This window comes from Poromitra crassiceps (assembly GCF_964638095.1).
Source record: "Poromitra crassiceps genome assembly, chromosome: 15".
Classification (NCBI taxonomy): domain Eukaryota; kingdom Metazoa; phylum Chordata; class Actinopteri; order Beryciformes; family Melamphaidae; genus Poromitra; species Poromitra crassiceps.
The window spans coordinates 29679534-29693417 of NC_139634.1; the positions used below are offsets into that span (position 1 = coordinate 29679534).

The following is a 13884-nucleotide window of genomic DNA, read 5'->3' on the forward strand; positions in this document are numbered from 1 at the left end:
AGTTAGTATTATACGGCGTAAAGGGAGAAATCCCAGAATTAGTCATTCCCTGTATCATCGCCGCCGCTCTGTTTGAACACTAATGGAAAATCAAGCTGAAATCAAAATGCTGCTTTTCAGGTCATTGTCTGAAATTGTGCCCTTGGGAAAACACGTTTATAATGTAGAAAGATGCACAGGTGTGTGTGTGTGTGTGTGTGTGTGTGTGTGTGTGTGTGTGTGAGTGTGAATGAGAGAAAGAGAGAGAGAGAGTGCCCCTCAGCCAATGAATGAGGGGTATATGTGTTAATCCAGGTTAATAATGTCGTCTTCAGTCATATCCAGGGAGATTAGGTATTCGATGTTGGGGGTGAGCTCTAAAGGAACAGATTCGTTAACACGTCAAGCACAAAGACCACCCCCCCCCACCCCCCCCCATCCCCCGGTGCCAGAGTAGAGTTCATTAATTTCATCATCGGCACTGTTTCAACATCTTATAGAGAGGATGAAGAATAGAGAGAACAAAACATCTTTATAAAACTCTGTTAGGAATTCCTCCCTCCACCTCTACGCTCTCTCCATCTCCTCATTTCCTTTCATTCTCGGGAACAGCTAAACACACGCACGCACGAACGCACACACACACACACACACACACACACACACACACACACACACACACACACACGGCTCTTCCCCATTACTTTCTGCCCTTTCCCATCTCATTTGCTATTGTCCCTGGCGGAGACTGGAGGCCACTTGATGAATAACCTCGCTGATTGAATTACGAGCGGTCAGGTTCAGAGGCTGGAACCCTTCTGTAACAGGACATGGGTAAATCCTTCTGTAACAGGACATGGGTAAATCCTAATTCCGCTGTGTTCTGGTCCCAGTTGGGGGGCGATGGGGGAGGAGGATGGGGGGTGGGGGGGTCGGCCTGGGAAGAACTGGGATGTAATATGAATCTCCTTGACAACCTCTACATCACATCACGCACCCCTCCTCCTCCCGTCCCCCCTCGCTCCCTCAGCTGATGACATTCTGCGGGAAGACGATGCGGCGCGGTGGGCACGGGTGTGCTTCTTCTTTGTAGGCTGACTTCTGACACAACTTTTCCCAGAAGAAACTTTTTTTTTTTTTTTTTGGCAACCCCCTCACAGTATTCCCATGCTGTCACATGCATTTGACACGTGCCATTTGATTATAATCACCTGTTATTTTCATATACCTCCTGGTGTGCTGATGTAACAGAATACTATGAGTGTGTTTAGGTGGAAAGAACAATATCGCACCACCAAGAATTTTTCCAGATGAAAAAAAGCGGGTGGCACAGTTGACTCAAAACGCAACATGACTTGTGGCTGTATTGCGTTATGGATTATTGAAGCTAGTGTCAGTGGAGAACCTGGTCTCTGCCTCTTTTATGATGGATTTCTCCCTGTATGACTACACTGACTATGACGACTGCCTGTAGGTCTACACTCTGATTCTCAGCGGCTGACTTGATGTTCACCGCTGATCTTTTAGATAGCTGCTTTTTCTACCATCAAACTACACGCCACAGGAATCCACCAAGAGAGATGAAACGCCACCAAACAAAGAAATGAACCCAGGAATGCACATCTCCAACAGCTGTTGCGGTGGATTTTTAAGGCCAAGTTTGCTGATCTCTGGCTGGCCTCTGAACAGGGTGAAGCTGTGGACTGGGAGCTGATTAGTGTCCATGGTGTTAAAACAAACACGGTCCCTTGCTAATGCTAATGCTATGTCTGAAAGCTGTTAAGTACCCGCACAACAAGCCCGACAGCATATTGACCATAATGCACACTCTAACAAGCCAACAGTTTAACCATCACATCACATCATGTTGCACTAGCCTGGTATGAGACTGACCTGTCAACTCGTTACACCCCCATTTCCATCAGAGCAACTCTGTGGAGAGTGGGCGGGTTCCAAGCTCTGGACCCAGGCAGATCCATTTTGGATCTTTTTTGATTCCACTTGTGATTTGGCTCACGTGTGTGTGTGTGTGTGCCGTCAAACAACCCCAAAAAACAACAACAGTGTAACAACCCAGACTTCTCATTGTCCTGGAAATGCTGCTGCACCGCAACACTTTAACCTTGTTACACTGAAACAGCCGAGTGAGCAGCGGCACGACTACAGTGCGACTGTCCAGATGCATCTTGACGAGGACAGAATACATAAGTAGAGGTGCTGTCCTTGGTCCTGAAACGCCACACAGCAGCTCACCTCACTGGTAGCCTCAAACGCCACACAGCACTCAGTCACGGGTAGCCTCGTCCAGCTCCCAAACCAGGTGCTGTCCACGGTGCTGAAGAGTGACTGCATCCTGGTAGGCAGACCGTGTACAGCATTTTGTCAAGTTATCGCTCTCCTTATGGACATTGTGCTCTCCTCACCACATATATTCTCTGTAGCGTTGTCCTTGATAAAGCTACATCTGCTGTGCAATTCTCCCACAGGGTCGTCTTGTTTCATGTTTCTGAACAGCTTGCTCTTACATTCCAGTTGTTGCAGCCCATAATGCTAATGGCCAACAGGTCTTATCCGCAGCACTCACAAGAGAAACCCTGCTGAATATTGTTTCATCTCTTGTTTGAGAAAGGCTGATCTTTCCCCCAGTGTGCGATAGCATCAATCTGTTGCTTTTGCTGTGTATCTGTGCGTGCACACATATCTGGGTAAATATGTGCTTGTGCGTGCGTACGTATGTGCTCACCCGGTGTGTGTGTGTGTGTGTGTGTGTGTGTGCGTGTGTATAGATTGGCGGAAATGGAGAGCCAGAATTGTTCATTCTTCACGGACAGCCTGTCTCCTGATGAAAGTCTGTGAGTACGCGGCCACCCCCGCCCTACAAACCCCTCTCATTACCGCCATGGCCTTCCACAGGATGTGTTTCTGTGTGTGTGTGTGTGTGTGTGTGTGTGTGTGTGTGTGTGTGTGTGTGCGCACATCCACTTCACTTGAGACATCGATTGTGTGCCTGTGTGTACGTGTGCGTGCATTCACATGTACGTTTGAAAGGTCGGGCAGTCACATGAATAATCTGGCCAGTAATGAAAATAACCCGCGGCGCGGCGCCATACACACAGTCTTTAATCACAGCCGCAGTGATTAAAGACTGTGGCAGGGGGCGCAAATCCAAGGGCCTGCTGGGGAGGGAGAGAGGAAGTGTGCCTGTGTATGCCTCTGTGTCACACAGGATGCAAGTTGGTTGAGTGCGAGGGGAGGGGAGCGGTTAGGTTACAGGAGGGTTTGATGTGGATGAGGCAGTCAATAAGATGGGTCCTCACGGGAGAATGCGAGGAAAGTGCTGGGGTTGAGAGAGTGGGCGAGTCTGGTCAAGATAATGTGTTTGTGTCCATGTCCATGTCTCATTTTTATGGATCGACCGTGTGGGTGTGTTCAACCATGTCTTCCCTCTTTCAAACGGTTCTCCTTTTTAATGGTGCCTGGGAAAACAAACCCAAGGCTGCTAGCCCAGTGGCTCTGTTCAAAGGTTTGGTGTCCTTTTAGGGCTCCCAGTATGTGTTTGTGTGTAGGTACACATATACAATATCTACTGGTTTTAGGCTTAGACAAAATACGACTTTCCAACATGTACAACTGTCAGTGAGCGCTTTTCATTATTGATATATCTGTGCTTCTCAAGCCTGCTTCCTACTGTATGTATTTTCTGCCTCGTGCATGTATCTGTTGCTTGGGTGGAGCCTTGTCAGAAGAAAATGTGTGCATGGATGTTCATGTTTGTTCGTGTTTATGCCCAAGACTGTATGCATGAGTCTCATCACTTCTACACCTTATGTGTAGCAGTATTTGTTCTTCTCTTGTGTCTTCCTCCGCCTCCGCCGGTCGTTCTGCATGTCAGTGCCTCTCTGTTGTTACGCCTGCATGGCTCTAACATGATCTTGTGCTTTCTGGGCCTCCAGCTGTTGCTTGCCCGGCAGTAAGACTCTCCACTGTTCTCTGTACTTTGCTGCCTGCCTGTGCGGCCTTTGCCCCCCTTCAGTGCTCTCCAGCGATGTTCAGAGTTCATTTAGCTGGTAATTGCCACTTTATGGACAATAAAAATATCTCAGGTCTGGATAATTTAATTCTGCAGGACATTCTGGCCAGCAGAAGGCTGCAGCCTAAATGATTGTTCTTAAAGTACGCTGTAACATATGGAACATAGACTAAAGTGGATCGGATCATCTGTAGCCATAAACAGTGGTAAAACTAGGCATATTAATGCCCCCTGATTTATCATTTGGCATTACAATGCAAAGCCCACAGCTTGCAGTTAACTTTAGCTAAATCCAGCAGTGTGTTGTGCTATCTTAGCTCACAGCATTATTGCAGCCTACTATAAAATTGACAGTTGCATTCCCATCAAACATTAATTCATTAATTTATTGTTTTACAGCCTAGGATCTACTACTATAGATGTACACATTATATTTTCCTATCTCAAGCCAGTCTTATTTTAACAATCTGGTGAGCAAAACCCAGCTGGTTGGGAACTTTATACAGCGCTGTGCTTTGCCTTCGCAGTACTGTGCCATCCTGTCCTGTCCTGTCCTGTCCTACTGTCTTGCCTGTCGTTGTCCCGCACTGTGCTGCCCTGTCCTGCCTGGTTTTGCCTGCCCCCCCGTCCTGTCCGCTCTCCCATGCTGTCCTTGGCTCTGCTTGGTGCTGCGGGTGGCTGTGTGCTGGTGGCTCAGTGTGCTGTCTCCTGTGTGGGGGACTCAGGGATGAAGATCAGTACCTCCTGCGTCACTCCAGCCCCGCCCTGGACCACGACTCGCCCTGCGGACAGCACCTCCTGCTGGCCCACCTGGAGCACCAGGACAAGGAGCAGCTGCAACGCACCCTGGCCCGCCTGGAGAACGAGAACAGGTCTGTGGCCAGGACAAAAACTGGTCATGTGCGTGCGTGTGTTTTTCTTTTATTTCTATACCCATGAGGTCCAAATGTACTCCGAAGGACAGAAAAATATGGAATGCTGCCAAAGTGAGGATGTTATGTAGAGCCTCTTCTTTAAGGGACTGTTTAGGGTTAAAATTAGAATTATGGGGAGGTTAGGTAGGGTAATCATTGAGATTCAGCATGTGGTGGAGAGGCTAGAAATTTATGTTAGGGAATGATTTTACTGACTCCAACTATTGCGTGGCTTGTTATCGCTGAATGCACAAAAGAGAGCATCTAGAATCGCACCTCAAAATATAACGTGCCTGTTCAAAAATGTGGTTGTAAAATTTCATGAGACTGTGATGATTATCCTAGAGGTCACAATAGGTCATTTTATACAGTGTCAAAAAAAAGAAGTAAGGTCTCACTACAATGAAATGACTTCTAACATCATCACACATGAATTGGGCTCATTCAATCTCTCTCAGTCTCAGCTTTCCATTCAAACCAAATTTATGCAATTCCAAGACTGTTTAGCAACCCCAGGATGCAGAAATATTCAAATAGAATAGGTGAAAATAACACATTTATACTGCATATAAATATATATATATATATATATATATATATATATATATATATATATATATATATATATATATATATATATATATAAATATTTTTTACCCTTCCAAAAACTGCATGGGATTAGCATAAAGTGGGCATATCTATAAAGGGGAGACTCGTGGTTGCCCATAGAACCAATTCTCATTCAGATATCCTTCTCTAGTTTTTCCCTTGGCAAAATTTAGCCTAACTTTGGAGCGTTATTTAGCCCTCTTCCCGATAAGCTACCATGACAAGGTTGGTACCAATGGATGCCTAGGGTCTTCTGGTTTCATATGATCCCAGTATCTTTAGCTTTAAAATGAGCCCACTACAGTTAGCCCCTGAAAGAATGTCAGCTGTGGGCATCCGCGAGGAGCTTCAAATGGACCTATTTTAGACTGATTGTAGTGACATATTTCAGCTAGGCCCCTGCCTACCAAACTCTGCCTATGGCCGCTGTCTAAATCTTACTGAAGTTTGAGGAGCCTTTTCATTAAAAGATATATTTTAAGAAGTCAAATTAAAAATAGATTTTCTGTGTACAAAGAAACATGACAATAAAATGTGAACACCTGTATTTCATGCTTAACAAAAATAATTTGATAGTTTCTTGGTGGTCTGCAACAGACAGCAAGAGGCTATTATGATGGATTCACACATGTACCCCGTCTGTCTATAAAATGTTTTTGAAATGCATCACCTTAGATGCTATGCTAAATTTTGATTTATTGCGTCCTAGTAGCAGACAGCCTTAGACAATTTCCCTAAATGAGTTAAAGTATTTTTCCTGCCCACTTAATTTGTTACCAGAGGCAACCGTCCTAGGCATGATTCATATGAATAAATTTATCTTGTCTTCCATTTGCCCCTGACCTTTTCAGACACACAGAGACAGACATATACATAGACATATGAGACACACACACACACACACACACACACACACACACACACACACATGCCCCGTGGGTGTCTGAAACCTTGACCTAGTTGAGTTTTCTGTAATGTATCTCTGCTGTTAGGACGCTACAGTGCGCGCTGTCGTCCATATTTATTACTACTGGCTGCACGCTTAGTTTATGTCCTCTACTGTGGCTCTCATGGCCGACATCTGAACTATACGATCAATACATGTAGAGTTTTTGTTTGCTCCAAACAGATGTTCACTTGCAGTTTCCCAGCTGATATACTGAGCCAACACACTTAGTCAATTCATGGCACCTAGCTACACTCATGAGATAAGAGCAACTGACTTATTGCAGCTCATATTCAAAATGAGGATAATTACTCTCTGTGTGTTAAGGCGTCAACAATACATTTCCCCATGCTGCTTTGTTTTTATTCATTGGCGATTATGCGTGTAGTAAACATTACTGTAATGCAACTCTCAAACACATTTCAGATTATTATGCATAAGCACATTTCTGCTTGTGCTAAAGGACTGCTAGATAAATATACCGTAAAACCTAAAATAAATGCCCGGGCATTTATTTACCGAAAATTGTTTTCAGAACCAGCGTCTATTTGGGATTGGGACCGGCGTTTAATTCTTATTGCACAGAATTCTTGCTCTGCAGACCCCGGCGTCTATAAGGGACCGGCGGCGTCTATTTGGGACTTGCCGTTTATTTGAAGTTTTACGGTAAACACACATGCCCAGTTTGTCTTACTCAAGGTTGCGGTATCAGTATCGGTATCGGACGTGAAAAAGTTGTATGGAGCCAGCTCTCATTGTATGTGTTCAACTCCCACCAACATGTGGCTGACTGACAGTTTTCTCTGCCCCGTCTGTCTCCTCCATCTGCCCTGCAGGGTGCTACAGGGGGAGTACCGGCGGCTCAAGTGGAAGCACGAGGAGGCGGCGTCAGTCCCCATGCTGACCGAGTCGGGAGAGGGGGGTCCCGGGTCGCCCACGGCGGACGGGCAGCAGGACGAGGAGCTCCTGGCCGAGGCGCGGGTCCTCCGCCAGCACAAGACACGCCTAGAGACACGCATGCAGATCCTGGAGGACCACAACAAACAGCTGGAGTCCCAGCTGCGCAGGCTCAGGGAGCTACTGCTACAGGTACTGCAGGGCGTGTGTGTGTGTGTGGATGTGACAGAGAGAGTGCGAGCGGGGGAGAGATGGCATGGCAACCTGGCTTAGAAAGACTGAAGGTCACAGGTTTGCAGTCCATCAACTGTGTGTGTTGTCCTTGAGCAAGTTGCTCTGGATAACAGCATCAGCTAAATTCCTACAGTGTACAGTGTGGCAGGCTGTGCTGGGGAAGAGCAGAGTGAGAGCTGCAGTTTGAATAGAGGGCACGGGCAGACAAATTCAAATTCAATTGTATTAGACATAGTCCTGGTCACTGCAATAGTGCCTCCTCTGGTCGGTCGGGTGCCTGTTCGGGGGGGGGGGGATTGGGGGGAATAATGTGATCATCCCACACTGTCAGACTCCTCGCTGTCAGGTGAAAAGAAGCGACTGGCGATTGCACATGTATTGGAGGTACAGTAGCATGTGCTAGTCTACACTTTAGTCTACAACTCTCCCCAGATCGGCAGACGGCGTGGAGCAACGGCCAGGAGAGCAGGGGGAATTGGCCAAGTACAATTGGGGAGAAAATGGGAGAAGGACCGGGAAAAAACGTGATAAAATATATATTTTAGGCTACCATATTAGACATTTGTATGGATCTGGGTACATACCGTACATGAGAATTTGTGCAGTGCAGTGCTTCACAAGCAGAGGCAAAGCAGGTTACTATAATAAGAAAGTGTCAAGTTGGAACAGCGAGAGAAGAGGTGTAGATTGCAGACGGCGGTCACTACAGTAGGCGAGGCATGAGAACAGTGACCACGAGAGAAAAAGAAAGACAAAGGCTGTCCATTTTCTTTCAGGTTAAAGACTAAAGACTTGGAAATTGAGAATGAAGAGAAGAGGGACCGAGTGTGTCAGAGGAAGGGTAATTTAGTGGAAAGAGGAAGCAGGTGTGTGTGTCTGTGTGTGTGTAGGTGTGTGTGTGTGTGTGTGTGTGTGTGTGTGTGTGTGTGTGTGTGTGTGTGTGTGTGTGTGTGTGTGTGTGTGTTTTCTCTCAAGGTGTCTGTTCACGGATTGGACTTTCTCTCCATTCTCTGGCTAAAATTCTATGCCATTCTTTTACTCCTAATTATTCCTGCCCTGAAGCTTCTCTTTTGAATTCCCTTAAAAGGTATCTGTCAAATCTTCCTTTATCGACGTCTGAAATCCCTCGCAGTCTCTGCAGAGAGCCCAGTTTCACTGCAACCGCCAAACTTAGTCTCACCTCTTGAGTATTGCTACAGTGTTGCTAAATAACACAACAAAACTCAAGCACAGTGGGTTCGTTGCATATTGGGGAAACTGCTGGTGAGTCACATTCTGATTGTCATTTCAGACCTTCCCCCCCCCCCCACCCCTGTCAGAGAGCCTTGTGCAATACTGCCGCGTGCAGTGCAATTTACTCTCCGTCTCTCATTCTTCCCGTCCTTTCCATCTGTTTATCAAAGTGCAAATTAAAAACGCTGTATTCCGATGGTCGTTTGTAACAGCTGTCAGGGGGAAAATGCCATGTTCCCCCCTAATCCCGCTCAGAGATGCCAATTGAGGACCGCCTGCTGGATGCCATTAACCATCACATTCATTACTATCTGAAAGCAAAACCGACGCCGGCGCTATCATGTATAATGATGCGCAGTCAATTGCGGTGAATAGTAATCGGTCTTTTCTGACAGCCCAAAGATGATTCGGAGGCCAACGGGTCGGAACCGTCAACCCTGTCATCTCCGGTGTCTGGAGGAGGGCACCACGGGGAGCCAGCCAGCAGAGAGACCACTGACACTGAAGCAGCAGGTCAGATACGTGCTGCAAAAGCTGAAATGTACATTTGACACACTACCGCATTGTATTAGTCATAGACTTACTCCCCAAAAAAAGCAGTCGACTAGTCAGGAAATATATTTTTTCACCCAATAAAAGTGATCAATTCTCATCAGAAAAGGTATCAAAATCACACAGTGATGTAGGTGGGACCAAACTGGGGGTGTGTGAAATAGCAGAGCCAACCTGATTGGCTCTGAGAGGCTGTTTACTAACCCCCAGCAACTTGTCTGAATTGGAGATACCGACTGTTTGACTGCAGCAACAACATAGACAGGAGTCTTTTCATCTGTTTATTTAACATGGCATAAGAAAAAATGTTCAAAAAACATCTATGCTCTATTTATTTATTGATTTGTTTATTCGTAAAACCACAGTTGAACGATTAGTCGACTATCCTGCACAATGTTGACTAGTGGTTGTGATAGGCGACTACTCTGTGAAACCTCTATGACACCACATTTGGCATAATGCATGACTGGCAAGTTGAGCCTGAAACCAGACATTATGTCCCCTGTTCACCCTTAGAGGTCTAACGTGTGTGTGTGTGTGTGTGTGTGTGTGTGTGTGTGTGTGTGTGTGTGTGTGTGTGTGTGTGTGTGTGTGTGTGTGTGTGTGTGTGTGTGTGTGTGTGTGTGTGTGTGTGTGTGTGTGTGTGTGTGTGTGTGTGTGTGTGTGTGTGTGTGTGTGTGTGTGTGCGCGTGTGTCAGGGGATGATATGGAGCACGAACAGGACACGGTGCTGCAGCTCCAGGAGGTCATTGAGCAGCTGAGGAACGTCTTCCCGTCTGAAGCGGGTGAGTCATGGGGCTTCACACACACACACACACACACACACACACACACACTCTCTCTCTTTCTCTCTCTGCTCTGCCGTCGCCAGGGAGGGAGAGATGGAGAGGAGTGCAAACATGTACTGCTGCGGGTCAGTAGAGGAGGGGAGGGGCCAGCCAGAGTAAATGGCACCAGGAGAGGAGTCAAATGAAGAGGCAGAGTGTCACTGTCACATTGTTGCAAGCTGCATTTAACATGCAATTTGCAGGCAGTGCAAAGCCTGTCATTTGTACAAGGAAAGGGATTATCATAATTACAGCACTTCCTTAGTTATTATGACCAACGCTCGCTTCCACAGTGCTGTTTGTGTTGTACAAACCCTCAAGCCATGCCTAATTCCATTTTCTCTTCTCTGTTCCAATTTCAGGCACCACCTCACTCATCTAACCCAGAGCGGGCCTTGAAGACAGATCACACCGGGCCCTGAAGCGGGCCTTGAAGACGGATCACACCGGGCCCTGAAGCGGGCCTTGAAGACGGATCACACCGGGCCCTGCGAGCGACCGCTCCAGCAGCTACCTTACCCAGAGCTAACCCTCTACTGGAACTCTGTGCACTAGAACTGCCTTTCTTCCACGCAAGCGGCGAAAGGCTAACGCTAACGTCCGTTCGGCCAGGCTGTGGTCGCTAACTCGGGCTAACACTAGGGGCACAGCCTGACGCCGCGTTAACCTGCCAAAGGAGACTAACGTTAGGGAGCGGGTCGGGGAGACACTGAAGTCAAGGGGGGAAAGTTAGTGCCCAGCCAAGACACTGTGCTAACCAGCATCTGTGTAGTCGACCCAAGGTCTCAAGCTTTATATCAGTCCACAGCACAAATTGGACCTTGTCTGAAAAGGACTTTAGAATTGCAAGTTTTGAGCGAGAAGGATCCCCCTGTTCTGTCAGAATGCCAGTAACTTCAGAGTGTTTGCGAGGTATTTTTTTTCTCTTTTTTGAATGCGTTCTCATGATTGTTATTTTTTGTTTGTGTTTTTTGAAGGCAGGTGGTGTGTTAAGCTGCTGTAGACTAGATCTGGGCTGATGACTGCCTTTCATGTGGCTGTGCAGTGTCGACTGTCAGGGAGTCCACAGCACGTATTTACTGTGTGAGACTGACACTTCATCAGTTAGACCCATCATTTATTTAAGACAGCCAAAGTGCCCGCTAGCACAGCGCCTCACGTGCACACACACTGTTCCTCTAATCTACACACACACACTAACACACACACACACACACACAGTTCCTCTACTCCTCTCCAACTGCTTGTTTCTCCCAATGCTTCACTTTCTGAAGTGAGCTGCCATCTACGTTCATATAGAACCACACACATGTACACACACACATGCACACTCACACACGACACACACACACAAATGCAGCATGTAAACATCCATACTCCCTAGTTATACCCCCCTTCTCTCAACATGCACAAATACATGCAATTCTTTGCTCTCTCTCTGCATGATCAAAATAAGCATGCCCACTGAACTGCACTGCATCAACACAAAAACACATCCACAGAGGCGGAGAAGCGTCACTAGTGATTTAGCATCTTTTTTTTTGGGGGGGGCTGGCAGGGTGCAGACAGAGGCGAGCTCTCAATATGGAGCCAATTTGTTTTGTAGTTCAATGGTTTTTGTTAGAGAGCGTCTGCCGATAACTGTCAGTATGCAGTCGCCCATCCTGGGCTCACGGTGTTCTCCTGCTGTATGCAGAGACGGGGAAGGAAGGAGCCGCAGGCACTAGAGAGGCTGCTAGGCTGAAGCTCTCCACCAGGCAGATTCCAAACGCTACAGGGGGACGAGGCACGCCAGCACAATGCGGTGCTGCGCTGACTTCATCTATATTCTCCTCCCCTTAAATGCAGATTTGAAATTAACAGTAGCTAGGCTGCTGAACAACCCCATTAACTCTGAATGCCTCATTTTCCCTGGCTAATGCTTACTTAATTGCTTTTAGATTCAGCAGGAGACGTTAGCGGTCAAAATGGCTTTGCCCTCCATCATACCAGGGTCACGGTGCGGATTCTCTCCTCGACATAGCACAGTCAATTAAAGCCTTAAATCCAGACAGAGGGCATAGGAACCCACACTTAGTGTTTCTGCACACACACACAAAGCACTTTCTCACTGTGTTTTCACAATCAGGGAAGGCTATTGCATCAGGCGTGTGCGCGTAATGTGTGCATGTGATATAGCCATAAGCTGCAAGCTGGTGTCCCTCAGTCCCTGGTTAATGGTTTATTCAGTGGTCAGAGTGGGAGCGAGAATGGAGGAGATCACAGTACATGAAGGTCCAGACCGTTGAGACCGGTCCAATACGGCTTTGGTGAGTGAGGCCATGATGCTGTGGGGATGCTCGGAGGGAGTGAAGATCTGAGAGACACGAGAGAGAAGGCGGAGAAGAAAGAGATAACATTTAGCACCCCCGGGCGGGTGGCACTTTGATGTGCCCGATCTCCAGAAACGGACAAGAGGTCACGCGAAAAGAAGCGAGCCTGTGGCTCTCTGTGTTTCACCAATCCACCCAATCATACAGCGTGATTCCCATCATGCCCATAGGGAAGACAGGGCCGCACAGTTAGTGATTCATTTGGAACCTTTAAAGACACTCTGACCTCACTCGCCGCCATTACATGAGTGTCAATCCCATGGCTGTATTTATTACGGGCTGCCCCTCCAGGCACACAGCAGCGTTCACAGTTTGACATCGTCCTTCACTGCACTCGCTGCCTGTTCGTTTTGATAGTGTTGCTAGGGAACTGTCCCCAAGGACACCGCTCCACAGGTTTGAGTTGAATAGGTGCTTTTCATAACACAAGTTCTAAGCCTTACGGGAAGCAAGAGTGCCTTGTTTTTCCGCCAAAAAACACAACTCTCATCTCCCTCCATACCCCTCCGCTGAAGCCCGCCGCTGTTTAGCTGCTAAAGATAGTCATTGTCATCAACATCTGTTGAATGGATCTCGGCGCCGCCATTGTTTAAGTATATGCCAAGCGCTCAGAAGGCAGAACAAAGAGGAGAGGGGAGAAGAACAGAAGGACCACGCCAAGGAATGTTTACTCTCGGAGCACTTCTTTATTGGTATTCATAAGTCTCATTACACAGTGACGATCAGCCCCTCCGTGACACTTGTATCTCCATATTTTCTACGTTGGTCCTTTGCGGCGACACAAAAGGATGTAAGAGTGACAGCTGGCAGAAAAGATTAGACGGCACTCCCTGTAGGGTTGCATGTCAACACTCGTCTTGTTTATTTTCCGGTAATATAGAGAGTAGATGAGAGAGGAGGCAGAAGAAAGTCAATATTAAAAATGTACTTTAAAATAAAAGAAGAAAGTCAATATAGCAGGTGGCTACAGTATGTGACGGAGTAGTGTGTTATCTGTACAGTTTGCCGCCCCCACATTCTCCAATCTAGTGCTGTTGGACACACACACACCGGCCTCTGAAGCTGGGCCTTCGATGGATGGATGGACATCAGCCAAAGGATTTCTCTGACAGTTAAAGAGCAAGTTGGCTCATCACATCTCTCTCTCTCTCTGGTTGTGTGATCATCTAGGACAGTGATTCTCAACCGCTTTCAGATCAAGGACCCCTAATTTAGTCCACATTAGACTTGATGAGATTTTGTCTCTGAAAACTCAAATCTGACTATCTGAGAATATCTCTTTTACTGTCAG

The 13884-nt window shown here is 47.0% G+C and overlaps 1 protein-coding gene across 1 annotated transcript in view; it reads left to right on the plus strand.

Moving 5' to 3' along the window:
* drp2 (dystrophin related protein 2) overlaps positions 1 to 10668 on the plus strand; it is an 81850-nt gene extending 71182 nt beyond the window's left edge. The window contains exons 18-23 of the mRNA XM_083651929.1: positions 2766 to 2831; positions 4735 to 4881; positions 7315 to 7567; positions 9238 to 9355; positions 10093 to 10179; positions 10584 to 10668. Coding sequence (XP_083508055.1) covers positions 2766 to 2831; positions 4735 to 4881; positions 7315 to 7567; positions 9238 to 9355; positions 10093 to 10179; positions 10584 to 10603 — 691 coding nt within the window. The 3' untranslated portion in view covers positions 10604 to 10668. The remainder of the gene's footprint in view (positions 1 to 2765; positions 2832 to 4734; positions 4882 to 7314; positions 7568 to 9237; positions 9356 to 10092; positions 10180 to 10583) is intronic.
* The last annotated feature ends 3216 nt before the right edge of the window (positions 10669 to 13884 follow it).